Source organism: Malurus melanocephalus, unplaced genomic scaffold, assembly GCF_030028575.1.
Source record: "Malurus melanocephalus ecotype Western Australia unplaced genomic scaffold, MMel_1.1 scaffold_518, whole genome shotgun sequence".
Taxonomy (NCBI): domain Eukaryota; kingdom Metazoa; phylum Chordata; class Aves; order Passeriformes; family Maluridae; genus Malurus; species Malurus melanocephalus.
The window spans coordinates 313301-337528 of NW_026623750.1; the positions used below are offsets into that span (position 1 = coordinate 313301).

The 24228-nt window shown below is 64.3% G+C and overlaps 4 protein-coding genes and 2 non-coding genes across 6 annotated transcripts; 2 read left to right on the plus strand and 4 right to left on the minus strand.

Annotated features, from left to right (window-relative positions):
• Positions 1–3118: 3118 nt before the first annotated feature.
• RPS11 (ribosomal protein S11) lies at positions 3119–5548 on the minus strand. The gene is made up of 5 exons (XM_057381632.1): positions 5480–5548; positions 4523–4654; positions 4242–4317; positions 3637–3766; positions 3119–3289 (listed from the first exon to the last, which is right to left on the minus strand). Exons 1-5 carry the CDS (start codon positions 5492–5494, stop codon positions 3166–3168), a joined length of 477 nt encoding a protein of 158 aa, XP_057237615.1. The 5' UTR covers positions 5495–5548; the 3' UTR covers positions 3119–3165.
• On the minus strand, positions 3404–3493 carry LOC130582752 (small nucleolar RNA SNORD35). The gene has a single exon (XR_008966336.1). It is a non-coding gene; the product is annotated as a small nucleolar RNA SNORD35 (small nucleolar RNA).
• LOC130582753 (small nucleolar RNA SNORD35) lies at positions 4064–4148 on the minus strand. Its single transcript, XR_008966337.1, has one exon. It is a non-coding gene; the product is annotated as a small nucleolar RNA SNORD35 (small nucleolar RNA).
• A 1339-nt stretch (positions 5549–6887) lies between the features above and the next one.
• On the minus strand, positions 6888–15782 carry FHIP1B (FHF complex subunit HOOK interacting protein 1B). Its single transcript, XM_057381602.1, has 14 exons — positions 15703–15782; positions 15306–15347; positions 13523–13798; positions 13197–13445; positions 12397–12783; positions 11634–11792; positions 11467–11553; positions 11178–11345; positions 10895–10974; positions 10502–10674; positions 8952–9905; positions 8698–8876; positions 8240–8402; positions 6888–7699 (listed from the first exon to the last, which is right to left on the minus strand). Exons 3-14 carry the CDS (start codon positions 13664–13666, stop codon positions 7428–7430), a joined length of 3015 nt encoding a protein of 1004 aa, XP_057237585.1. The 5' UTR covers positions 13667–13798; positions 15306–15347; positions 15703–15782; the 3' UTR covers positions 6888–7427.
• A 732-nt stretch (positions 15783–16514) lies between these two features.
• On the plus strand, positions 16515–20370 carry CNGA4 (cyclic nucleotide gated channel subunit alpha 4). The gene is made up of 6 exons (XM_057381644.1): positions 16515–16681; positions 17063–17176; positions 17261–17367; positions 17866–18858; positions 18927–19340; positions 20234–20370. The coding sequence occupies exons 1-6, from the start codon at positions 16515–16517 to the stop codon at positions 20368–20370; spliced, it is 1932 nt and encodes a 643-aa protein (XP_057237627.1).
• CCKBR (cholecystokinin B receptor) lies at positions 20328–24066 on the plus strand. Its single transcript, XM_057381601.1, has 5 exons — positions 20328–20577; positions 21551–21802; positions 22045–22300; positions 22372–22499; positions 22803–24066. The coding sequence occupies exons 1-5, from the start codon at positions 20427–20429 to the stop codon at positions 23318–23320; spliced, it is 1305 nt and encodes a 434-aa protein (XP_057237584.1). The 5' UTR covers positions 20328–20426; the 3' UTR covers positions 23321–24066.
• Positions 24067–24228: the final 162 nt, after the last annotated feature.

The following is a 24228-nucleotide window of genomic DNA, read 5'->3' on the forward strand; positions in this document are numbered from 1 at the left end:
GGATCCCTTTGAGTGCCCAAGGCCAGGCTGGACATTGGGGCTGGGAGCAGCCTGGGACTGTGGGAGGTGTCCCTGCCATGGCAGGGGTGGCACTGGGTGGGATTTGAGGTCCCTTGCAGCCGTTGAGAAATTGGAGTTGGGGAGCTTCACCGTGAAATCATGAGCCCCTTAGGTCCACAAAAGTCTCTGCATTTGGCAACTTTGGATTGAAAACAGAAGTGGCATGGGCAGTCCTAGGGTGGCAAAATCCCACTTCGTGGCACATGCAGGGAGAGTACGAGGAGTCCCTTTGGCAGCTGGAGCAAGTGCAAGCAGAATAGCTGAGCTGCCCAACACATTTCATTCCCAAATCTACTAACCTTGAAAGAGCTGGATAGGGGATTAGACTGATGAAGTGAACCCTCAGTTAATGGAATCGGGGGCTAGGCAGCATTTGTTCCATGCTGGCAAGTTGGGGTTGGCTGAGGGACACAGCCAGGGCCATGGAACAGCCACCAGCTCCTGGGGCCATGGATCATGCCACGATGGCTTCCCAYGATGCCAGGCAGAAGCTCTCTGGAGCCACAGATCATGCCAGGCTGRCTCTCCACATCAGGGGCAYCTCTGAAGCTGTAGGATGGCTCTCYCGTGCCAGGCAGAAGATCTCCAGGGAGATGGATTGTGCCAGGCTGGCTTGCCCTGTGCCASAGGATCCTCCCATCCCCACAGCCCCAAAGCCAGCAGTTCCTGTGCTGGAGCAAAGGAAGAGGACAAAGTGCCCCACTCCTGCCGCTGGAAGATTAGTCCCTCAGCTCTGACACTGAAGTTTCTGTGAACTTTTGGCAAAAGCTAAAATCCAGGAGCCAGGAAATGCGTGTCCCTGAGTGGGCCCTCTGCTTGCCACTGCTGGGAGCTGCTTCCCAAGAAACAAACCCAGCAGCTCAGAGCATGTCATGAGGGCTCAGAAGAGATTAGGAAGGAATTAAGAGGGAAAGCTTTTAACAAGAGCTGTCCCTGTGCCACTTCTGCGAAGTGCAGCATCATCAGGAGCTACAGCTCCCAGCAGGGTTCAAGCAGTRGGAACATAGGCCACCCCCAGCTCAGACACCCAAATGACAGTTTGGTATTAAAAATGAGCTTGTTGGGATAATTTACAGGAGAGGCACATTAGCCAAATAAATCTGCTTAAGGGAGTGAAAGAGGAGGACTAATCACTCCAGTATGAAGGCTTAGGATAATCTCCCAAGGAGCAAAAAATTGGACATTCAGTTGTGGTGGATGTAGTCTCCAAGCAGTCCGTGGATTGGTCCTGCTCCTGAGTGCTTCCATGTGGGAACCAGGGGGAAAAACACCACAGCCTTCAGAGCTGTAAGGCTCCCAGGGCTCCCTGGACTGGGCCCTGGCTCCGCCTGGCAATGGGCTTTGAAGCTTTGGGAAGTCAGTCACACACTGGCCCTGCCTCAGGGGTCCCAGAAGCCCCCAGGGCCACCAGGACAGCCTGAGGTGTCCTGGGAACAGGAAAGATGATGGGTCTTTCCTCAGGAATACAGGACTGCCAAGAGCAGGCTGAGCAATACTTACCTGGGTCTGACAGGTAAAGGTGTCCCCATCACCAGGACTCACTCCCAGCATCCCCAACACCAGGTCYCAGAGACAAACCAGTGGCATTTGGCACTGGGGAGGGGGTCAGCTGAGGGCACAGGACCTGCCACAGCCCAGGGCACAGCCCTGTCACAGAAATCATCACAAATGTGGTTTTCACAAGGTCCCCAGTRCTGACAGATAGTGCAGCTGGAACAATGGAGCCAACAATCCCTCTGGGACCTGCTGTAACTCCCATCAGGGTACCAGCACTSAGGTAATCCAGCCACATGACATTCCTGCTACCCGCAGCCCCATCCCTGTCCCAGACTGCCCAGACTTGGGAAAGAAGCTGGTTGTGGAACTTCTTTAAGTTCTCTGATGCACAACACAGCAAGGGCTGGTGGCACCACAATTTGGGGGGGGTGGGGGTTGGTGCTGGGGTAGCTCACAGTGCAGTGTTGGGGGCATTCACCTTCACTTAGGAGCTGGGGGTCTCACACAGGTGCACCCCAGGGTCCTAAGGGAACAGCTGACAGATGCCTTATCCCATGTCCTTTTCTCCTGCCCCTACAKGCTGCCCTTTAACATCCCTGACCAGAGAAACTTCACATGCAGGGCAGTGACATCACCCGAGGCTGAAGCTGAGAAATGCTCCTTGACACCTGGGTGACTCTGGTTGGGCACAGAGATCCATCCGATGGTCCTTGTGCATCCCTTCCAATTCAGGATGCTCCACAAGGGAATGAATCCTAGTGCACTCATGGCACCTGCTGGTACTGAYACAAGTAAGACCCTCCCAACCCTGGACACTAGGTCCCAGTCTCCTCCCTGATTTCCAGTGCAAACATCTGACAGTCCTGTAGTTCTGGCAGGAACATGAGGGAAGGTACGGATGCCACTGACCCCCAAAAATCTGAATTCACCGGGAATTGTGTGAACTTAGCTATAAACTGAGGTTTATCTWAACATCTGAGCATGAAGCACAGATACAACTCAACCCCAGAGCTAAAGCTCCAGCCCATGGCCAAAGGTGTGGGGYTCACGTGGGAGAGTTGAAGGAAGCCAGAGGCCACGAGTCGCTGAACAGTCTGAATTGAGAGGGACCTTAAAGCTCATCCAGTTCCACCCGCCTGCATGGGCAGGGACACCTTCCACTCGATCAAGCTGCTTTAAGTCCCATCCGACCTTGCCTTGGACACTTCCCTGTGAAGGTGACACCACAAGAGCCAGCCCCAGATACTGCCACCAGTGCTGAACCAATTGTTCCTGAGAAATGACCCTCAGGGCCACAGCTACCCCTGTGACCACCGGGCGATTTCATCTTCTGAACTGTATACTACCYAACCCMCATCTAGCRCCTGCTRTAGTGATGCTGGGAGGGGCAACACRACCCAGAACCAACCRGGACTGAACTGGGACACAGCAGGTTACAAGAGCAGTCAGTGTCCCCTTCTGCCTTGTGCCATGACTTATGCTCCCAGCACCACACCTCAGCCCTTGTATCATCGTCCCCAGTCCGCACCGCACGTAACTCATTTCAGTCACACGCTGGTAATTCCACTTTCCCAACCTTTATTCYTCCCACACCTCTTCCTACAGGTGTCAGAACTTCTGGAACTGTTTCTTGGTTCCTGCAGCCTTGGTCACCTTGAGCACGTTGAAGCGCACGGTCTTGCTGAGGGGGCGGCACTCGCCCACTGTCACRATGTCCCCAATCTGCACATCCCTGCAATGACACCTGCGGATGAGGGAGCTCCCAGGGCCTCTCTGGTCCCTCAGAACCCAGCTGCTCCCCCTCCAGGGAAGAGCACAAGGCTCCCCAGGTAGCGCCTGGAACGTGCTCCAYGGTTCAGCACACGCCAGAGGCAGTGTCAGCAGCCCCTCACCTGGGGGACTCTGCAGACCATCGTGAGTTTGGACATCACCACCTGTGAGCAGGTTCCAGATGAGGAGGGGCTATGAACCCACCCATGTCCCTCCCAYTGTACCCTCCCTCACCCCAGTTTATATGAGTACAGCGCTACACACAGCCAGTAGGAATTCCTGGCACAGCCCAGGGACACGTGCACACACCTGAAGCAGGGGGACAGGTGCACTGACATGTTCTTGTGGCGCTTCTCAAAGCGGTTGTACTTGCGGATGTAGTGCAAGTAATCACGGCGGATGACAATCGTGCGCTGCATCTTCATCTTGGTCACCACACCTGGACCATGGGGGGACGGACAGCTGAGACACATGGGGCTGGGGGATCACACCTGATGGGTGTTGGGGGAGCATCCAAGGGGACTGGCAGAGATCAGTGTGGCACCTGGTGGCAACACACACCAATTCCAGAAATTTCTCCTAATTTACTGCCTCATTCCCAGGCTGCATCTTCCCTATTTCTGTTATAAACCCAATTATCGCTCTTTTTTAAGCCCTTCTAACACACTTCCTAACTCGCCCACACCACCTACACCCACACCTGCAGCCCAGCACACCTGGACAGCACCTGGTCCTGTCACCTGCATCAGTAAAGCCATGTGGCAGTGTCGTCAGGCCTGTGGTAGGCTCGGCAGACCATCGTGAGATTGGCATCATTTGCTGCTCCAGGACCGAGGCACATTACAGGCACCTCAGGCGGTTGGTTACCTGCCCCAGATCTTCCATAGGATTCCCCTGAGGATGCTCCAGCTCACCTGAGAGTATGCGGCCCCGGATGGAGACATTTCCAGTGAAGGGACACTTTTTGTCGATGTAGGTGCCCTCAATGGCCTGCAAGGACAGGTGGGTGTTAGGTGTGCARATACAGCACCGCCACAGCCCAGAGCACACACATTAGAGAGGAATCATGGAATGTCTCAGGTGGGGAAAAGCAACCAGAGACCTCAAGTCCAAGCAGCACCGCCAAGGCCACCCAGCACCACATCCACACCAGGACCATCGTGGCCCCCAGCCACATGCACAGGCCCCTTCTCACCTCCTTTGGAGTCTTGAAGCCCAGCCCCACATTGCGGTAGTAGCGGGGCAGCTTCTCCTTGCCACCCTCGCCCAACAGCACACGCTTCTTATTCTGGAAGATCGTCGGCTGCTTCTGGTAAGCGCGCTCCGTCTGGGGTGGAGGCAGGAGGGGGAGGATCAGCATGGGGCCGGCACTGGGGTGGAGCCAGGCCCTGAGACCCTCGGCAAGGGAGTCTCAGCCCCGGGACAGAGCCAGGCCCTGGCCCCGGGCCACCTCCCCMGCCTTCCCTCCAAAACCCCGGGCATCAAGACCTCACACGATCCCGGAGCACCGAGATCCTTCCTCCCCCAGCCCGGGACACTGGATCCTCTGCCCTTCCCCAACCCTCGGAGCACCGAGACTCTGCCTCCCCCGTCTCCAAAACCCCGAGACGAGACCCCGTCCCAACCTCAGGGCACGCGACGCTCTGCCCCTCACCCCAAACCTGTGGGGTGCCGACATTCCGCCCCCGCCTTCGTCCCACCAACCCCGAAACCAGGACCTTCCCCCCAGTCGGTAAAATCCCAGGGAACTGCATTTCCATTGCCCCCAAAACCTCGGCGCACGGGATTCTCTGTTCTCCCCCAGAACCCCGGGGCACCGAGAGCAGGCCCCGTCGGCCCCTTCCCCAAATTCCCGGCGCAACAACATTCCCCTTCGCCCCCTCCCCAGAATCCCGGCGAATCGAGACACACCCTCCCCCTTCCCCCTCGCCAGCACCTAGATGCCGCCCTTTTCTGTGCCACCAACCCCGGGGAACGGGTCCCTCTCCCCCCACACATGCCCAAGGCACCGACCGCCCCTCTTGCACGCGGCCCCCGCCGCCCCTCCCCAGTCCGGGCCACCTCCTCCGTTCCCCCCAAGAGCTGTGGGCCGATATCCCCCTCTCAGAGGTCGCCCCGGGGGGTGTCCTGGCGGGCCCCGCGCAGCGCCCACCTGCGTGTCCGCCATCTTGACGCGCGCGGCCGGAAAGAGGCCGCAGAGCGCGCGGGGCGCGGGTTAACCCGGGGGCGGGGCCAGGGGCAGGTAGTGACGTCACGCGGCCTGTCTGACGCAGCGGGGGCGGGGCTGGGAGCTGTGGGAGCGGAGGGGCCGGGGGGAGCCGGAGCCGCTCAAACAAACACCGCGGTGAGGCCGGGCAGGAAAAGCCCTCCCAGCCCACGGAGTCCCAGCTGTGCCCAATGTCCACCTTGTCCCCAGCCCAGAGCACTCAGTGCCACCTCCAGCCCTTCCTGGGACACCTCCAGGGATGGGGACTCCAAAGCTCCCTGGGCAGCCCCTGCCAAGGCCTGAGCACCCTTTCCATGGGCAAATTCCTCCTGGTGCCCACCCTGAGCCTCCCCTGGCCCAGCCTGAGGCCGTTCCCTCTCCTCCTGTCCCTGGGAGCAGAACCCGACCCCCCCGGCTGCCCCTCCTGTCAGGGAGTTGTGCAGAGCCACAAGGTCCCCCCGGAGCCTCCTTTGCTCCAGGCTCAGCCCCTTTCCCAGCTCCCTCAGCCGCTCCTGGGGCTCCAGCCYCTTCCCAGCTCYGCTCCCTGCCCTGGACACGCTCCAGCCCCTCAATRTCTTTCCTGAATTGAGAGACCCAGAACTGGACACAGYACTTGAGGTGTGGCCTCAGCAGTGCCTAGCACRTGAGGAAAACACACTTCCTTAGTCTTGTTGGCCCCACTGTTTCTGATACATAAATTACCTCATCTGGGACAAAAACCTGAAAGAGATGAGTGTAAGCTGGTCATGAATCCATTGGGAATTAGGACAAAGGCTCGTCTGCAGGGTTGCAAGGGCTGGAAGTGGAGATGATGCAGGCAGGACCCCAGAGATTCAGCCTGGAGGTACCTCCATGTCCCTTTGCTGGCTGCCTGACATTCCACTGCTGGGGAAAAGTTTGGAATAAAGCTCATCCCACTCTCCTCCCTAGTCTTTCTGCACCGTGTAACTCGAGAAAACCTGCACTGGAGACACTGAGTGATTGGAATACAAACATGAACTACTGGAAYAGGAAATCCAGACATTCTCCAGTCACGGTCCCACAAGTCACAGATTTGGGACAGAGAATGGAGTCACAGCCTTGGGGCCACCACCTGCCAGGCCTGGAAGGCTCAAGATCCCCCAGAACTCCGAACAGCCCAGGAGATGGGGCCCCATCTCCTTTAACCTCATCCCATCCCGCCTCCATCCTCATCCCAATTTCCATTCTCACCCCAGCAACACTGGGAAGCCTCTGGTGAAGGCAATCAACAGGGTCCTGGGGGTGTCCCAGGTCAGTGCTGAATGTGAACTGCAGTAGCACCAGGGGGCCAGAGTACCCCACACCTGGGGGAACCAATGCAAACACCTGCTCCACAAGCCCCTTGCTGTCCCCTGAAGGTCACAGCTTCACCMCCAGGCCTCTGGTAGTGCACAGGCCCCCACAGCTGAGGAGGGAGCAGAAATGGGGTGTCTCAGGCAGCAGCATGATGGGGGCACCTGGCCATGCACGGGGGCCATGGTATGCTGGAGCTCCCCCGTCCAATACCCTGAGAGTCGCACAGATGGGGGGAGGTGATGCCCTCAATCAGACCCTTTATTCMGAAGGGTTTTACACAGCACAGATACACATCCCCTCCCCATGCACGGCCCCCCCAGCCCCACACCCCGGGGGGTTGCATAGAGAGTGGCTGGGTGGGCACCAGGGACCCCCAGGGGGCCGAGGGGAGAGGAGCCAGCCCACCCCACGACCCCCRGCCCTGTGAGCCCCGGGGGCCCCAGGGTCCTGCCCTGCCCCCCCRAGGCATGAGGCGGGGGGCAGCTACTCGTGTCCGAAGTGCAGCCCGGCCTCAGCCCAGCTCTGCCCCAATAAATTAAAAAGGTCCAAGTCCGGGGTTAAAAAGAGGGYCCGGGGGTCACTCCTCGGGGGGCTCGGTGAGGAAAGGGGAGGTGACGGCGTGGGCCTGGGCAATGGCTGCCAGCTCCTTGAGGAACTCGCTGAAGATGACGGCGCAGTAGACGGCGTTGCGCACGCGCAGGGCCTCGCCGTGCCGCGCCGGGGGGGCCAGGGGGTGCAGCCCCCCGTCACGCAGCCCCTGCAGCGCCAGCTGTGCTGCATGTCGCGCACGTGTCGGGCTGTTGGCGTGGCGCAGCAGCAGCTCCCCCAGGGACGGCTTCCGGCTGCGGGCTGCGGGCACGCGGAGGGTAAAGCGTCAGGGACACCGGGGCAGGAGGGACACGGGAGCGTCGGGTCCCRTGGCAGCCCCTGGCACGCCCCCAGACCCCAGGGACACATTCTGGCTGCGGGCACACAGGGGATGGCATCCAGACCCCCATGCAGCCCTCAGCTCCCCCACACAATCCCCAGCCCCTTGCACAACCCTCCCTATCGTAAGATGACCAAGCCCCAGGCCCCTGCGTAGACCCCACACCCCACCCAGACACCAGAGGCCCAATGCAGCCCCCAGCCCGCMATACACACCCAGCCCCTTGTACAACACAACATGCAGCCTGCTGCACAGCCCCCAGCCTCCCTGTGCAGCCTCCATCCAGCCCCCCAGGCAACACACTGTGCAGACCCCAGCCCCTGGGCAATGCACAGGGCAGCCCCCAGCTCCTTGTACAACACAACATGCAGYCCCCAGSCCCCTGTGCCACTCACAGCTGCCTGCACAACCCCCACCCCCCACCCCAGACTCCGGACCCCTGTCCAAAGGTATGCCCTCACCCAGGGTGTCAGGGCGTCGMAGGGCAGGGGCAGCCCCAGGCCCCTCAGCCCAGTCCAGTCGTCCCCGGGCAATCAGGTACTTCTTGGCCTTGAAGAGCAGTGCTGGGAAATCCTCCTGACTGGCAGCAAAGCTTTCAATCTTGTTCTTCACTGAGCCCAGCACCTGCAGGACCAGAGGATAGGGGTCCCCTCAGGGACAGGGGTTTGCACAGGAATGGGGATCCCCATCAGATGGGGGGTCCCCTTGAGCACAGAATGCCCTTGCAGGAATGGGGGGGGAGGGGGGGTCTTTGCAGTAACAGGGGCTTCAAGGCATAGGGAGATCCCTGTCTCCAGGAGGGGTTACAGCAGGGGCAGTGGTGGGCRGGGTAATTATGGGTGGAACTTGATGGTCTTGAGGAGCTTTTCCAACCTCTTCCCATGATTCCATGAGGGCAGGAGGTCCCCAGGGGCCATACCTGGAGCAGGGACTTGACACTGGGCTGGAAGACCATGTTGGTGTTGAGCAGGAAGGAGCGGAGCAGGGGCTGGGGGTAGCAGGCCAGCTGGGCCACCAGCCCCGTCAGCAGGAAGTTGACATASAGTGAGTTGTGAGGCATGTTCTCCAGCTTCCCAAACAGCACCGACACGAAAGGGCCTGGGGACACGTGGGGTGGGGGGTCAGGCAGGGCCCTGCAGGCACCTGGGACCCTCCCTGTGCCCCCATGCCCACCTGTGAAAGGCTGGCTGGGGGGTGGCCCCACCGCCCGCGGCGGGCTGGCCACCACCTGCGCCAGAGGGTCTGGGGGCCGTGGTGGTGCCCGCCCGGTGCCCGCATCCCCCTCTGGCAGCGCAGCGAAGCTGGCGAAGGCCTCCTCCTCCTCATGGGACAGGGACGACTCAGGGGGTTCCGTGGAGGGGACCGGGGCCCCCCCCACCCCCCCATTCTGCATCTTGGCCTCGATCTCACGCAGCTCCTCCGTGAAAGTCTCGATRGAGACACCAGCGCCGGGGGGCTCAGCAGGCACGCGGGCCAGCAGCTCCTCCAGCAGTGAGTCCACCGAAGGGAGAGGTTCCCAGCCAGGGGGCTGTGCCCGGGGGGCCCCATTCGGCGCCCCCCCACCACCCTCCCCCTCACCCTGGGGGCTCCGACGGACCTTCTTCACCACCACATTCCCCTCAGGCCGCCCCGGCTCAGCCGCCCCATGTGCCCCGTTCACCAGTGTCCCCCCATCCTGGCGATCGGGGCCAGCCCCCCCAGCACTGGGCTCATCACCCCTGAGGTGCCCCCCCTGCACCTCCCGTGCCCCCTCCTCAGGCAGCCCCCTCTTCTTAGTCCGTGGGGTGGGGGGCCCCGGGGGCCGCCCCAGGGGGCTGTCGGGGTCAGGCGTGGGGCCAGGGGCACGGGGGTCCTCGCCGTCGTAGGGGGCCGACCAGACGCGGCAGGCCCAGGCGCAGCGGTCAATGCTGTGCCGCGCGTCCCGCAGGTACTCCAGGTAGTTCCTGTCCAGCTCTGCCACCTCGTCACGAGGGCCAGGCCATGGGGGGCTGCCCGCAGSGGGTCCAGGGGAGCGAGGGGCAGCAGCCTCTGCAGGGGCCGCGCTGGCCTGGCGCATGAAGAAGGACAGGCGGGACGGCGTGGAGGGCTTTGGTGCTGGGGGAGCATCTGCGCCAGGGCTGCCGTGGCCTGTGGGGACAATGGGGGTCAGCACTCACATGGTGTTGAGGGGGGCAGAATTCTGCAGGGTCAGAGGTGCTGCAGGGACAATGGGATGAGGTTCAGCATTGAGCTAGAATAGGAATAGTGTCCCAGTGGCTGCAAGGATAGCACCGGGGAGCTCAGTCCCAGAACAGGGCTCAAGTATGTGGGGATAGCATGGCATAGGACACTGTGCCAGGATGGAGTGGAGATGGGATTCAAGGTGCCACAGGGATGGCACCAGGGGCTCAGCCATGAGCTGGGACAGCGTCCAAGGGGACAGCAAGGCAGAGCTCGGCAGTGGGACAGGATGGAACCAGAGTGTGAGGGGTCATAGAGATGACACAGCAAGGACTCATCAACAAGTTGGAGCAGGGATGAGCTACAAGGCCATGGAGAGCCCAGGAGGAGGCTCCCCATGAAGGCAGGAAGGGGACCGGGCCTAAAGGGCCCCAGGGATGGCATGGGACAGCTCAGAACCGGGACCAGGGGGGGACGGGGTCTGAGGGGCCACAGAGATGGTGGGATGGGGCTCAGCACCCAGCCAGGGTATGGAGGAGGTCTGAGGGGCTACATTGGCATACCCCTGGCCCGGGCGGGGGTCTCCTCATCCCGGTCGCGGGGCGGTGGGGGGCTCTCAGGTCGGCAGCAGCGTGGGATGAGCGACAGGAACTTCGCTGCTGTCTTCCCGTAGATGTCCAGGTCCCGCACCGCCCGCTTCTGGCTCAGCATCACGTGGCTGCAGGGCAGCAGGTACCTGGGGGCAGGGTGGCACAGGGCAACTGCAGGGGAGACACTGGGACAGAAACCCTCCAAAGGACCCCAGCCCCTTCASAGTGGGGCAAATCACGTGGCTGCCCAACATCCATGTGCCCAGCTGGGAGCAACACCCCAAGCTCGTCCCAGAGGAACCCGCGGAGTGGTCCAGCAGGTGATCCCACTGCAGCCCCGCTGCACCCCAATGCAGCCCCTGTTACCTGAGCACCAGCTGCAGCATCACATCCTCACAGTTGAGGCTGAGCAGGGTCCGGAARAGGCTCAGGGATACCATGCACAGCTGGAGACAGTGCAGGGTGTCAGAGAGGCAGCAGGGCAGGCAGGGGGGCAGTGCCTCCACCCCATGGCAGGACAGAGGAAGGGGATGAGAACGGGACGGGACAAGGATGGGGATGTTGGAGAGGAGACAAAGATGAACGTGGGGATTTGGGGGATAGGGATGCTTGGGATGAGATGGCAATGTTGGGGGAACATGGGACTCACTCGGGAGTTGCTGTTGATGCGGCCCACCAGTGTGTCCAGGATGGTCATGTTGTCGTGCCGGTGCAGCAGCACAAAGCGCAGGAAGGTCTTCAGCAGTGCTGTCTCGCTGACACTGCGCAGGAACAGGTCCAGGTACGCCGTGCTCGCAATCATCTCTTCCACCGAGGTCTGCAGGASGAGCATGTGGGGCCGGGCGCCACAGGGATGGGATGGCACGGGGCCCTGCCCACCCGCACGAGCAGTGCTATGGGCAGGAAACCCCCACCCCACACCTTCAGGAGTCCCTCACCTTGTGCAGTGCTGGCCCCATGACGGGCACAAGGAACCCGTTGTGGACGTAATCCACCAGCTGCTTCTGCACCAGTGGGTGGGCGACCTGCAGGGCCACAGGGGGGTCAGGCAGCCTTCTATGGTGCTGGGAGCCCCTCACAGCTCCTCRCAGCCCCTCAGCCCCACCTGGATGACGGCATTGCAGAACTCAAGTGAGTTCATGAAGAGGACAAGGGAGGAGACACCGATCCAGTCCTCACGCCGCAGGAAGTGCCAGTCATCTCCCCGCACCTCGATCTTGCGTGGCAGGGAGGAGTACAGGGCGCTCAAGCCCGTGGCCAGCACCTGGGAACACATGTACTTGGCTGCCCCGCAGTCCCCGGCCTTCCCCAAACCCCAGGAACCTGCCCCCCACAGGAACCTGCCCCACTCCTGCCTGGCTCCAGGCTGGGCTAGGCCCTGCATCTACCACTGACACCAGGGAGTGGTCCCCTCACCCCCAGCCCAACACTGGGCCCCCCATCATCTCCAAGCTTCTCATCACCACCAAGTCCCCCCCATCATCACCAGGCCCCTCGTCCCCAGGCTCTCCATCTTCTCCAGGCCACTCTGTGACCTCCAACCCCCCATCACTTGCAGACCTACCATCATCCCCAGATCCCCCATCATCTCCAAGCCCTCTATCCCAAAGCTCTCCATCATTTGCAAGCTCTCCATCGCCATGCTCCCATCCTTCCCAAGTCCCCCATAATCTCCAGCCCCACCCCCCACCATCCCCACAACAGGGTAGGACTTCTCCCTCCAGGCCTGTCCATTGCTCTTGCCCCAGTGTCCCAATCCAAGCTTGCACCAGCAGTGCAGGGTCCCAGCACTGTCCCACGGAGGGGACATCACCCCAGGGATGGGGACATTGCACCGAGGAGGGGGATGCCACACTGGGAATCCATACCGGGCAGAAGTAGGAGTTGTCAGTGATGGACTGAGCCACGGCGCGGTTGCTGGCTGACATGGCCATGATGAGCAGCAGCGCATCACGTGCCTGCTGGCCCCGCGTGCCCTCATGGTGGATGAAGGGGATGAGGAGGGAGAAGATGATGAGGTTGGCAGGGCCCTGGTCCGTGTGGCTGTGGAAGAAGAGCTCCAGGATGGCTGGCTCACGGGCCACGGAGACGCAGAGCTGGTTGAGCAGCAGCACCAAGCTGTTCTCGAGCGGGGCCGAGGCGGGCTCGGTGCAGACACTAAGCAGGCGCAGCAGCGGCGTCAGCACCGGCTTGTGCCGCAGCAGGGGCTGCCGGGCCTGGCTGATCAGCATCTCATACAGCTTCAGCTGCTCTACCTGGGAACAGTGACAGGGTGCGAATGGTACAGAGGCCACCCAGTCCAGCTGCTCCCCCAGTGCCACCCAGCCCACTGAACCATGCGTCACAGTGCCACCTCCACATGGCTGTGGAATTCCCCCAGGGCTGGGGATTCCAGCACTGCACTGAGCCACCTGGGACAGAGATGGACAGCTATTTCCGTGAGGAATTTCCCCCAACATCATAAAGTTTTAGGATGACTCGGGTTGGAAGCAACCTTAAACCCATGTAGTCTCAACCCCAATCCAATCTGAACATGACCTAGGGCAGCACCCAACCTTTGGCCTGGCTGACCCTCAACCCACCACCTTCACCCCTTGGATCCAGCCTGTCCCAACCCCCCCAGAGATACCCCAACCCTGCAAGACCCCTCTGCTCCCTCCACTCAGACCTTCCTCTCCTCGGTGAAGTCACCCTGCAGGTGCCAGCACAGGAGCCGTTCCAGCAGGTTCTCCGCAGCCACAAACTCCAGGATGGGCCCACAGGCCATGTCCCCGTCCCCCTGTGACTTGTCCCTGTCCCCGTCCCCCCGGGGCCGGTCCTCAGCCAGCAGGTTCAGCATCTGATAGGTGTTGTTGCGGACAGCGCTGAGGTCATCAGGGGCTGGTTTGCTCCCACGCCGCTCCAGGATCCGCAGCACCTGAGGGAGGGGGCTCAGCAGTGGGGCTGGGGGCTGGAGGGTTGGGGGAGGTCCTGCTGCTCCCCCACCCCACTCACCTGTGCCCAGTGGTTCTTGAAGACCATGAGGCAGGTCTCGGGGTCAGCAGTGACTGGGGGCTGCAGGCTGGCACTGCGGGGGGCTCGCTGCCCGCCTGCCCGTGGGGTCAGCTTGCTCAGCCAGCTCATCCTCTCCATCGGCATGGGGGGCACGGGGATCACGGACAGCACAGGGGCACCCCAACCGGTCTGGTTGCAGCCTGGCACCACCGCGGGGGCACAGGGGAGCAGGCGGGATGCCAGGGTCCTTTCTCCATGCTGCTGCCAGMGGCTGTGCTGCAGGGAGAGGGACCATCAGAGCCCTGGCCCAACCTCATACCCGGCAGCAGGGAGGGAGGGAGAAGGGAAAGCAAGGGGGAAGCCAGAAGGAAAGAAAGTCAGGAGGAAAGGAAAGCAAGCAGGGGAAAAAGCAGGCAGGAGCACCAGAGCACAGGGAACTGGGCCGGGTGAGCATACTGGAGCAGTGGTGGCTGGAGGACTCTGGATGCCAGCCCTGCTCACACCCAGTACTGGACTTTAAACCAGGAACTGGCTCAGCATGGATGTGGGGAGCAACCAGCAGGGACACTCGGACAGCTGGGACAGCTGCCCGCTCCCATGCTCAGCAGCACCCATGGCCAGTGCAGCACAACAGCACTGCTAGGATATTTATAGGGTCCTGTGTCCCAGAACCACCACTGCCACCACAGCCATCAGCACGGGACTGAGCACTAAGAGGCCCCAGAGACGGCAGCACTGGTGTGCCTGGGGACACAGACACATCRCAGGAGCCCCCCAGCCTCCCACCAGCACGTGAGAAGAGCAATGGCCTTGACAGCCAGTGCCACAGCCCTGGCATGTGGCAAGGGGAAGTGAAAGCACCATTAAAGACACCCCAAACCGCAGGGGCAGGAATGGAAAGTGGCTGAAGCTGGGGCAGCCAAACACAGCACGGGCAGGGCCTGTCTATTTATACCCAGCACAGCCTGTCCCACCCAAAGCCAGGGCTCGTGTTGCTGCTAAAGTTAGACCCACTGAATGCCAGGGCAGTGCCAGCCCCAGAACCTGGCTCTGTGGCCCCAGAGGGAACACTAAGGCAAAGACCACAATGTGGCACACCAGGGACACCCCTGTTGAAGGGATCTTCTGACACATGGTCAGAGCCATGCTGGTAGGACAGGGACACTGGCTGTCACYAGCTCTATCCTGACACCAAAGCCCCCACATCCAAACCTGGCCGTGCCTGCCACACACCAAAGGACCCAGCCACTGGGGCACAGCACGGGGCCATGGCACCCCACCAGCAGCACCTTAGTGTCACTCAGATGGGCTGGAGTGGGGGAACAGCCTCCACCCAGGTAGCCAAACCACTAAGGGGTAATCAGGTGCTAGTGGAGCAAAAGGRAAAGGGACATTGCAAGCAGGGACACTGAGGGCACAGGATGGCAGCCAGGTGCCACCAGGGCAGGGACACGGACACCGGGGGCAGAGAGTGGCACCCAGTGCCACGAAGTTGTGGGTGATCAGCACCAGCCCCTCCGATCAGCACTAGCATCCGGGAAACGGAGAACACTGGGAGGGTCACCGGGAGTCGCCAGGGGGTTCGCCTGTGATCCGGGTGAGGCCGAAGGCTGCCCCACGGCGAGGGGCTGTCACAMCCCAGGGCTGCCCTCCACGCCGGGGCCGCGATCCCCCAGTGCGCGGGAGGTGCTGCTCACCGGGGCATCCTCAAACCCATGGAGACACCGGGACCGGGACGCCCTAAGGCTCCGGGGTCACGCATAACCGGGGCCGGGCCGCCTACCTGGGTCAAGGTCGCGGCGGTCCCGTCTCGTCAGCGCCGCACCTGGGGAGGGCAGAGGAGGTGTCGGACGCGAGGCCGGGAACYCCCCGGGACCCCCGGGCCTCAGTGGGACTGGGCGCCTCGGCCCACGGCACCGCGGCCCACTCAAACCCGTCCGCGCAGCGGCTCCCTCACCCCGACACCGCTCGGGCCGGCCCGGTCCCTCCGGCCCGCTCGRCCAAGGGCGGGCGGCGGCCCGGGTACGCCGGGACCGCGGCGGAAGGGCGGATGGACCTGCCCTGAGGCCCGCGCCGCTGCCGGCGCCCCCCGCGCCCGGTGTCCCCATTCCCAGTGCCCTCGTTCCCGATGTCCCGGTGCCCCTCGGCCCCTCGCGGTCCGCCCCGGTGCCGCCGCTCACCGCCCGCCCCCGCCACGGGCCCCGCGCTCCCGACGCCATCTTCCCGCCGCGCCCGACGCACCGCACGCGTTGGATACGCCCACCGGGCGCGGGCCCCGCCCATCGCGACAGCCGCCACGCCCACCGGGGCCGGGATCCCGCCTGCATGCCTTGGTGGGCGGGGCCAGGCCGGGGTAGCCCGAGCGCTCATTGGCTACGCCGTGAGCGGGGCGTGGCCAGGGTGGCCGGGGGCTGGRGGCGCGTGGGCTCCGGGAATCAGAAACAGGGAAACGCTATACCGGGACCGACCGGAACCGGGTAACCCCGTACGAGCACCTCCCGGAACGAAGCACCCCCAGAAACCGGGAACCCCTCTAAGACAGTCGCCGTGCACCGGCTACCCGAGTGCTGGGGCTCCCGGCACCGAGAACCCCAATAGGGGCACCACCCGGAGCCGGGCGCCCGCTGGTCCAGGCACCCGTGTACTTGGCCCCGTYGTAACTGGCCACCCCTGTGCCGGGTAACCGGGTAGCAGGAGCCCCGACACCGGATAACCCTTGCACACTGCACCTCCCGAAACCGGGCACCCCTGTACMGAGACCTCACCAGAACCCCTCAACCAGCCCCCGTCCCCGGAACGGGCCGTCCCTGGCACTGGGTACCCGTGTACCAGATAACCTTGTACTGGGCACCCCTGCACCAGGTAAGCCTGTACCGGGCACGGCTCTGGCACGCGCACCGGCTACTGGGAACTACCACCGCCTCTGCACAGGGCACTGCCTGGCACCGGCCGTTGTTACCGGAGATTAACCTGGGCCCCAGCACACCTGGCCATGGCTCCGTGCCCCAGCCTGCCCGGTGGACCCGGCACAGTGGCCGCCTCAGCCCGGCTACCCCAGGAGGCCAGTGGGCACCCTGGGGACGCCACGTTGCTAGGACACGCCCAGTGTTGCAGGAGTCACTGGCTGGGTCCCCTTGAGGAGCCACACTTGGCAGCGGGGTAGGCGGCAGCACCTGCCAGGTGCTCAGGTACACAGGACCCCCTGGGCATCAGGACGCTCAGGATCCCCTCTGTGCAGGTGGCAGACCATCGGCTCCCTCCTGTCCTGCCACTGGGCCGGGCTCCAGCCCTGAAGCACCTCTGGACCCATGGCCACAGCGGGGGCTGGCACCRGCAGCAGCACTGGACATGCCACGGGGTGAGCAGGGCATGGCTGCCTCCTGTGGGGTTGGGGGTAGGGGCACGGCAGGGACCCCCTTGGTCCCACATGTGCTAGGGGGGCYGGCTGAGTCGGACCCACTGGCAGCTGGGGGCGAGTATGGGGCAGAGGGATTCCCAAATGGGGACGGGATGACCCCAGGTTCCCTCTGCACCCCACAGCCGCACTGCCACCCCCTGGAACTGGACCCTAGATCCCTCCGGGGACTGGTACTACAGGTGGATCAACCTCATGGCACTGCCCATCCTCTACAACTGGGTCGTCCTTATCCTCAGGTGCCAGGCAAGAGGGTTGGGGTGGTGCTGTGAGGTGTCCTGGCTCCATCCCAGTGACACCTCATGATGCCACCCGTACCCCAGGTGCTGCTTCCCCGAGGTGCAGGAGGCACACAAAGGGCTATGGCAGGGCCTGGACGGGCTCAGCGACACGCTGTACCTGCTGGACATCGCCGTGCAGCTCCACACAGGTGTGTGCACACACACAGACACAGAGACACACACACACACACACACAGACACACAGACACAGAGACACACACAAACACAGACACACAGACACGCAGGTGTGTGCAACACAGAGACAGACACCGACACATGGGTGTGTGCATACACACACACACGGGTGTGTACACACACACACACACAAGCACACAGACACACGTACACACAGGTTCACTCCCACCCAGTACAGCCATCACCCAGCCCCACACAGGGGTGGGTCTGGGTGGGTGATCACCCACTGCTGACCCTGTCTCAGCCCCATGGCAGCCCAGGAAACCACCAATGACATCCCTCAGGGTGCCCATGCAGGGTTCTTGYCCCCTGGGCCCCCCTGCGCCCCATGATGGACACTTACCTGGTCCCCAGTCTGAGCACCCTCCCATCACAGGGAGGTCCTAAGCAGCCCCTGCCCCTCAAACCCCACATCCCCTGTAGTGCCATGGCTCCTGTGGCTGCCCACTCAGGTTTCCTAGAGGACGGGATCCTGGTGCAGGACAAAAGTCGGACGCAGCGGCGCTATCTGGGTTCCTGGACCTTCCGCTGTGATGTGATGGCCGTGCTCCCCACTGAGCTGCTCTGTCTGCTCCCAGGGGTCCCAAGGGTCCCAGGGGTGCCAGCAGCACGTGTCAACCGCTGCCTACGGGTGCCGCGACTCTTCGAGGCCTTTGACCGGTGTGAGACACGCACAGGTTGGCCCAACGTGTTCCGCGTGGCCAAGCTGATGTTGTACCTGCTGCTGGGCATCCACTGGCATGGCTGCCTCTACTTCGCACTGTCAGCACACCTGGGGCTGGGCACTGACCCCTGGGTCTGCCCCAGCTTCCCCCAACTCTTGCGTCGCTACCTGCACAGCTTCTATTTCTCCACACTGGTCCTGGCCACAGTGGGTGACACGCCGGCACCGCAGCGTGAGGAGGAGTTCCTCTTCATCACTGCCGGCTTCCTCCTGGCCGTGCTGGGCTTCGCCACCATCACTGGCAACATCAGCACCGTCATCGTCAATCTCAGCGCAGCCGATGCCGCCTTCTACCCCGATGCGCGGCCGGTGCAGCGGTACCTGCGGGCGCGGGGCACGGGCGGGCAGCTGGCAGAGCGTGTGACGCGCTGGCACCGGCACCTGCGGGCACAGCGCAAGCTGCCGGTGGAGCAGGCGGTGCTGCGGTACCTGCCGCGGGGGCTGCGGGCCGAGGTGGCCGCCGGCGTGCACCTGCCGGCTCTGCGGCGCGTCGGGCTGTTCCGCGGCTGCGAGCACGGGGTGCTGCGGCAGCTGGTGCTGCACCTGCGCCCGCAGGTCTTCGGCCCTGGTGAGTTTGTGTGCCGGCGCGGCGACGTGGGCCGCGAGATGTACTTCATCCGCGAGGGCCACCTGGCCGTGGTGGCCGAGGACGGTGTCACGCAGCTGGCTGTGCTGGGCGAGGGGCTCTACTTCGGGGAGATCAGCCTCATCAACATCAAGGGTGAGCCCCGCACTGCGCCCCGATGCCATCCCGCGGTCCCCTTGAGCTCACGGYCCCCCACCCCACAGGGAACACGGCGGGGAACCGGCGCACAGCCAACATCCTGAGCATCGGGTACTCAGACCTATTCTGCCTGGGCAAGGAGGACCTGGAGGAGGTGCTGGCCGAGTTTCCCCGTGCCCGTGCTGCCATGGAGGCCAAGGGTCGGGAGCTGCTGCTGCGCATGGGCAAGCTCAACACCGGAGCTGAGGCAGCGGCAGCRGCGGCCGAGGCTGAGGCTGAGCAGCGGCTGCAAGGGCTTGAGATGGCCCTGGAGGGGCTGCAGACACGGGCAGCCCGACTGCTGGCACAGCTGGAGGCCAGCACCCTGCGCATGGCCCTGCGCATCCAGCGCCTCGAGGGGCGGCTGCACCTGCAGCACCAGCGATGGGACAGAGCAGCCGGGACAGCTGGGGCAGCCGGGACAGCTGGGGCAGCAGGAGGCACTCAGGCACAGTGGCCTGCCAGGGTACACCGGGACCCACCCAGCATACCGGGTTCAACCACGGCGCATCGTCCCCTCAGGGAACAGGGTCCCTCCAAGGCGCAGGGTGCCCCCAGGGCACMGGGTCCTGCACAGGGACCAGGTCCTACACGAGGATGGGGTCGCCCTGGGGTGGCGAGGGTCCCCTGGAGCGCGCCTCCTTCCAAGGCACAGGGCCCTCTCAGGTATCAAGGTCKCCACAGACCACTGGATCCCAGCAGCATTCAAGGTCCCCCCAAAGCACATGATATCTCCATGGCACGGGGGGCCCCCAGGGCACAGAGTTACATTGGGACACGAGATCCCAGTGGCACGTATRGTTCCAGGGGGGCACGGGCTCCCCACAGGGCACAGGGTCCCTCTGGGTCACAGAGTCCCRGAGGGGCGCACAATCCCTCCGGGGCTCGCGGTTCCACGGCGGTTCGGGGTCCCATGAAGGGTGAGGATGCCGCGGGACTAATCCCGCGGTGCTGAGGGGTCACCTGGAGGGGGACACAGCCGCGACAACTGTCGTCGGGGGGACAGGGACAGGGACGGGGAAGGACCCGGGATGCAGATGCGTCAGGGTGATGGAGTTGCCGGGTTGGAGACCCGATTCCGGAGCCGGGAGCAGCTCACGATCCCGGGCCCTTCCGAGTAGTCCCGGGGTCCGCCTCAGGGACATAGTGAAAGACACCATGCTGACGGCGGCCGTAGTCGCCCGGCGGCGTAGAATCGCTCCCGGCGAGCCCCTCAAGCTCCCCGGCCCGCCCGGGACTCCGGCTGAAGCCCTCGCTCCCGGTACTCTCCATGGCYCAGCCCGTTCCCCCGACCCTGGGCTTCCCCTGTTCCCGCCTCCCCCGCGCCCCCCAGCAAGCCCCAGGCTCCCCCCGCCGCCGCCACCGCCCCCCGCCCCTGGCCCGCCCCGCGCCGGGCGCCGCCTCCGCTTATCCACCGGCGGCTCCGAGCGGAGCGGAGCCTCGTCCCTCCCGGAGCCTCCCGGTGCCTGATCCTTCCCGGTGCCTCCGGCCGGAGGGCGGGCGGGGGGCGCGGGGGGCTCCCCGCCATGGACCCCCGCCCCCTCAACGAGTCGCTGCAGGAGCTGCTCTGCCGCTCCGGGAACGGCGTCGGGAACGCACCCGGCACCGGGAACGGGACAAACGGCTCGGTCTGCGACCTCGTACGTAGGGGCCTCCGCGGGCCCCCGGCGCCCAGAGGTGAGAGCGAGGGGAGCGGGGGGAAGCAGGAGGGGGATGGACCCGGGGAGGGCCCCGCCGTGCCCAGCCCTGAGCCCCCGAACACGCCAACATCCCGCTTCGTCCCGCCGTGTCACCCCGGTACCCGCCGCCCCGCGCTCCGGTTCTCCGGTCTCTGACCGGTGCCGCCCCCATTCCCCGCCGTGCCCCTCATCGCACGCATCATTCCCCGTCCCCGCATCCCGGGCGGGGGCTCGGTGGCCCCGGCACAGCCCGGTGGTCCCGGAACGGATCTCGGCGCTGCCTGGAGGAGACACGCCGGGCTGTGCCCGCGGCAGCAGGAGGGCGGTGGAGACTCCGACAGGGACACCACAGACACCGCCCGCCCCGCACCCCTGCCCCACTGCCGGGGCCGGGACCTCCAATCGCTCCCTCGACTGGGACGCCCCCATCCCACCTCCATGGCCAAGACCCCCAGCCCCATCCCGCCGCCCCGGCTGGGCTCCCCTAGTCCCGCTTGTCATTCCGCTCTCTGRGCTGGACGACCCCGGTCACGTCCCCGCGCCGCCGGAGGCGCCGCGGATCAGCACGGAGGCGGAGGGTGGGCAGGATGGGGGCACCCACCCGGATGAGGTCCCCACCCTCACGGAATGGAGCCGGGGAGCGTGGGGCTCGCCCCATCTGCCGGCGGCTGCCGCACGGGGTAACCGATGCACTCATCTGGCGGGTCCCCAYCGAGCCCCCGCCGGTCACGCTGGAGCCCCGGTGTCCCAGTGCCTGGACCTGTGCTGGGGTGCCTTTGGGGTGCCTTCAGAGTGTCCCTGGGGTGCTACCAGAATACCCTTGGGGTGCCATGGGGGTGTCTCTACGGTGTCTTCCGGGGTGCTTTCAGAGTGCCTCTAGAGTGCCACCTGGGTGCCTCTGGGGCGCCCTTGTGATGYCTCTGGGGTGCACCCGGGGTCCCAATGCAGCATCAGTGCCCTGCTGCCCACAGAGCTGGATGTGGCGGTGCGTGTGGTGCTGTACGCGCTGATCTTCGTGTTGAGCGTTGGGGGCAATGCGCTGGTGGTGGCCGTGCTGGCGCTGAACCGGCGACTGCGCACCGTCACCAACTGCTTCCTGCTGTCCCTGGCGCTGAGTGACCTGCTCCTGGCACTGTGCTGCATGCCCTTCACCCTGCTGCCCGGCCTCATGGGCGCCTTCATCTTTGGCGATGTCGTCTGCAAACTCGTCGCCTACCTCATGGGTAGGGTGGAGCACAGCGGGGGCTTGTCCCTGCCTCATGGGTATGGGGGGACACGGGGTGGGGGGCTCATCCCTACCTTGTGGGTACACGGAGGCACAGGGAAGGGGCACATCCCTACCTCGTGGGTATGTGGGGGTCTCATCCCTATCTCATGGGTACATGGAAAGCAGTGGGGGACTTCGGGAGGAGGTGGGGGCCAGCAGTGTCATGCCACGCCCACTGACACCCCCTGCTACCCGCAGGTGTCTCAGTGGCCGTGTCCACCTTCAGCCTGGTGGCCATCGCCATCGAGCGGTACAGTGCCATCTGCAACCCGCTGCAGTCGCGCGCCTGGCAGACGCGGTCCCATGCCTGCCGCGTCATCGCGGGCACCTGGGCTCTGGCAGCGCTGCTCATGTTGCCCTACGCCGTGTACAGCACCACGCGCCCCGCGGCCCCCCGCCCGCCCCCCGCCCAGTGCACACACCACTGGCCCAGCGAGCGCGTCCGGCAGGTTTGGTGAGTCCTGGGGGACGGAGGGGGAACGCAGTGGTAAGGGGATGACAAGTGACGGGGGCCACCTATCCCAGGTACGTCCTGCTGCTCCTCGTCCTCTTCTTCATCCCAGGCGTGGTGATGACGGTGGCGTATGGGCTCATCTCCCGCGAGCTCTACCGTGGCATTCGCTTTGAGCTGGACATCAAGAGGGAGGTGGCAGGTGAGGGGATGGGGTAGGGATGGCACTTGGTGTGACCCCGGCACRGGCAGAGTGCCCACTCCAGAATGAGAGGGAGGGCTGAGCCCTCACCCCTGCTTTCCACAGTGGTGTGGTCCTCAGGGACACCCCTCTTGTCTGGGGCCCTCCTTGTAGCCTTGGGGTACAGCATSTCCCCATGGTGCCACGTCCATTTTCATGTCCCCTGCATGCCATCGCACCCCTCCTGGAGGATGCCTCCATGTTGTTGGGGTGCAGCATATCCTTACAGTGTCATGGCCGTGACCGCACCTCCTCACTCCACAGCCCAGCACGGTGTTGGGAGGGACCCAGTGCCTGCCTGTGACGAGGGCGATGGGTGCTACCTGCAGCTGTCCCGTCCGGGTGCAGCGCTGGAGCTGCGGGCGCTGGGAGCGGCAGTGCAGCAGGACCGGGCGCGCATCAACAGCTCCGGGGCCCAGCTGGCGGCCAAGAGACGTGTGATCCGCATGCTGGTGGTCATCGTGGCCATGTTCTTCTTCTGCTGGCTGCCCATCTTCGCCGCCAACACCTGGCGTGCCTTTGCCCCGCGGGCGGCCCAGCGGGCACTCTCGGGGACCCCCATTGCCTTCATCCACCTGCTCTCCTACACCTCGGCGTGCACCAACCCCCTCATCTACTGCTTCATGAACCGCCGCTTCCGCAAGGCCTTCGGGGCCACCTGCGCGGGCTGGCGGTGCTGCCGTGCCTGCCCCCGTCGCCCGCCCGAGGATGAGCCCCCCGTAGCCAGCGCCTCACTCTCCAAGTTCAGTTACACCACTGTCAGCAGCCTGGGCCCCCCCTGAGCCAGGACCTCTGAGCTGGCAYCCCCAACCTGAGCTGGGAACATCCCGAGCCTCACCCCCCTGTAGTGGGAACCCTCTGAACCCCCCTGGCCAGCACCTCGCTCTCCAAGCTCAGCTATGCCACCGTCAGCAGCCTGGGATGCCCCTGAGCTGAAACACCCCTGAGCCCACCAACACCAGMGCCTGGGGCCCCTGTGAGCTGGACCCCCGCGAGTCCCCTATGGCCAGCACCTTGCTTTCGAACTTCAGCTACACCATTGTCAGCAGCCTAGGACCCCTGAGCTAGACCCCCTTAAGCCCCCTAACATCAATGCCTAGGCCCGCCCCCCCCCCAGGCTGGACACCCTCAGCAGGATCTCCCCGAGCATGAACCCCACTCTGCCTCCCCCGGGCACTGCCAGCACCCCCTGCGCCCCTTTCCAGTGCCTCCCAGATCAGGGCACCTCCAGTTTCCCGCCCTACCGGGACACCCTYACCCACCACCCCCTGCCCAGTCCCAGTGCCCCCGAGTCCCCGGCTGGGCTGGGGCGAGGGGCTGGGCGGGAGGACCCTCGGGGCTGGGCAGGTCAGAGGCTGAGGGAGGTCGAGGCACCCCCAGCCCTGCCAGCCCAGCCCGGGGTCTCCCTGCGCTGCTCCCTGACTACGGTCACAATAAACTGACCCCGTGCCCACTGGCGCCGCTGCTCCCACCGCTCCTGCCCGGCCAGCACGGGGGACGCTCCACGGGGCAGCTCCGGGGGGGACGCGGGGTCGGCACCGCGCAGCGCTCGGCCGGGAGCTGCGGCATGGGACCCGCCGCTGCGAGGACTCCTGAGCCCGGCGGCGGCAGTGGCTGGAGGAATGGGACCCCCGGGTCCGGTGCACCGAACKCCGCCCCGGGGCTGTGACCGTACGCAGGGGAGGACTCC

Excerpts from the sequence above, each read along its gene's own strand:
- CCKBR (XM_057381601.1), top strand. The coding sequence starts at position 20,427 with ATGGACCCCCGCCCCCTCAACGAGTCGCTGCAGGAGCTGCTCTGCCGC. Across the intron at positions 22,301-22,371 it reads GAGCGCGTCCGGCAGGTTTG|GTACGTCCTGCTGCTCCTCG; the intron begins GTGAGTCCTGGG and ends CACCTATCCCAG. Across the intron at positions 22,500-22,802 it reads CATCAAGAGGGAGGTGGCAG|CCCAGCACGGTGTTGGGAGG; the intron begins GTGAGGGGATGG and ends CTCACTCCACAG.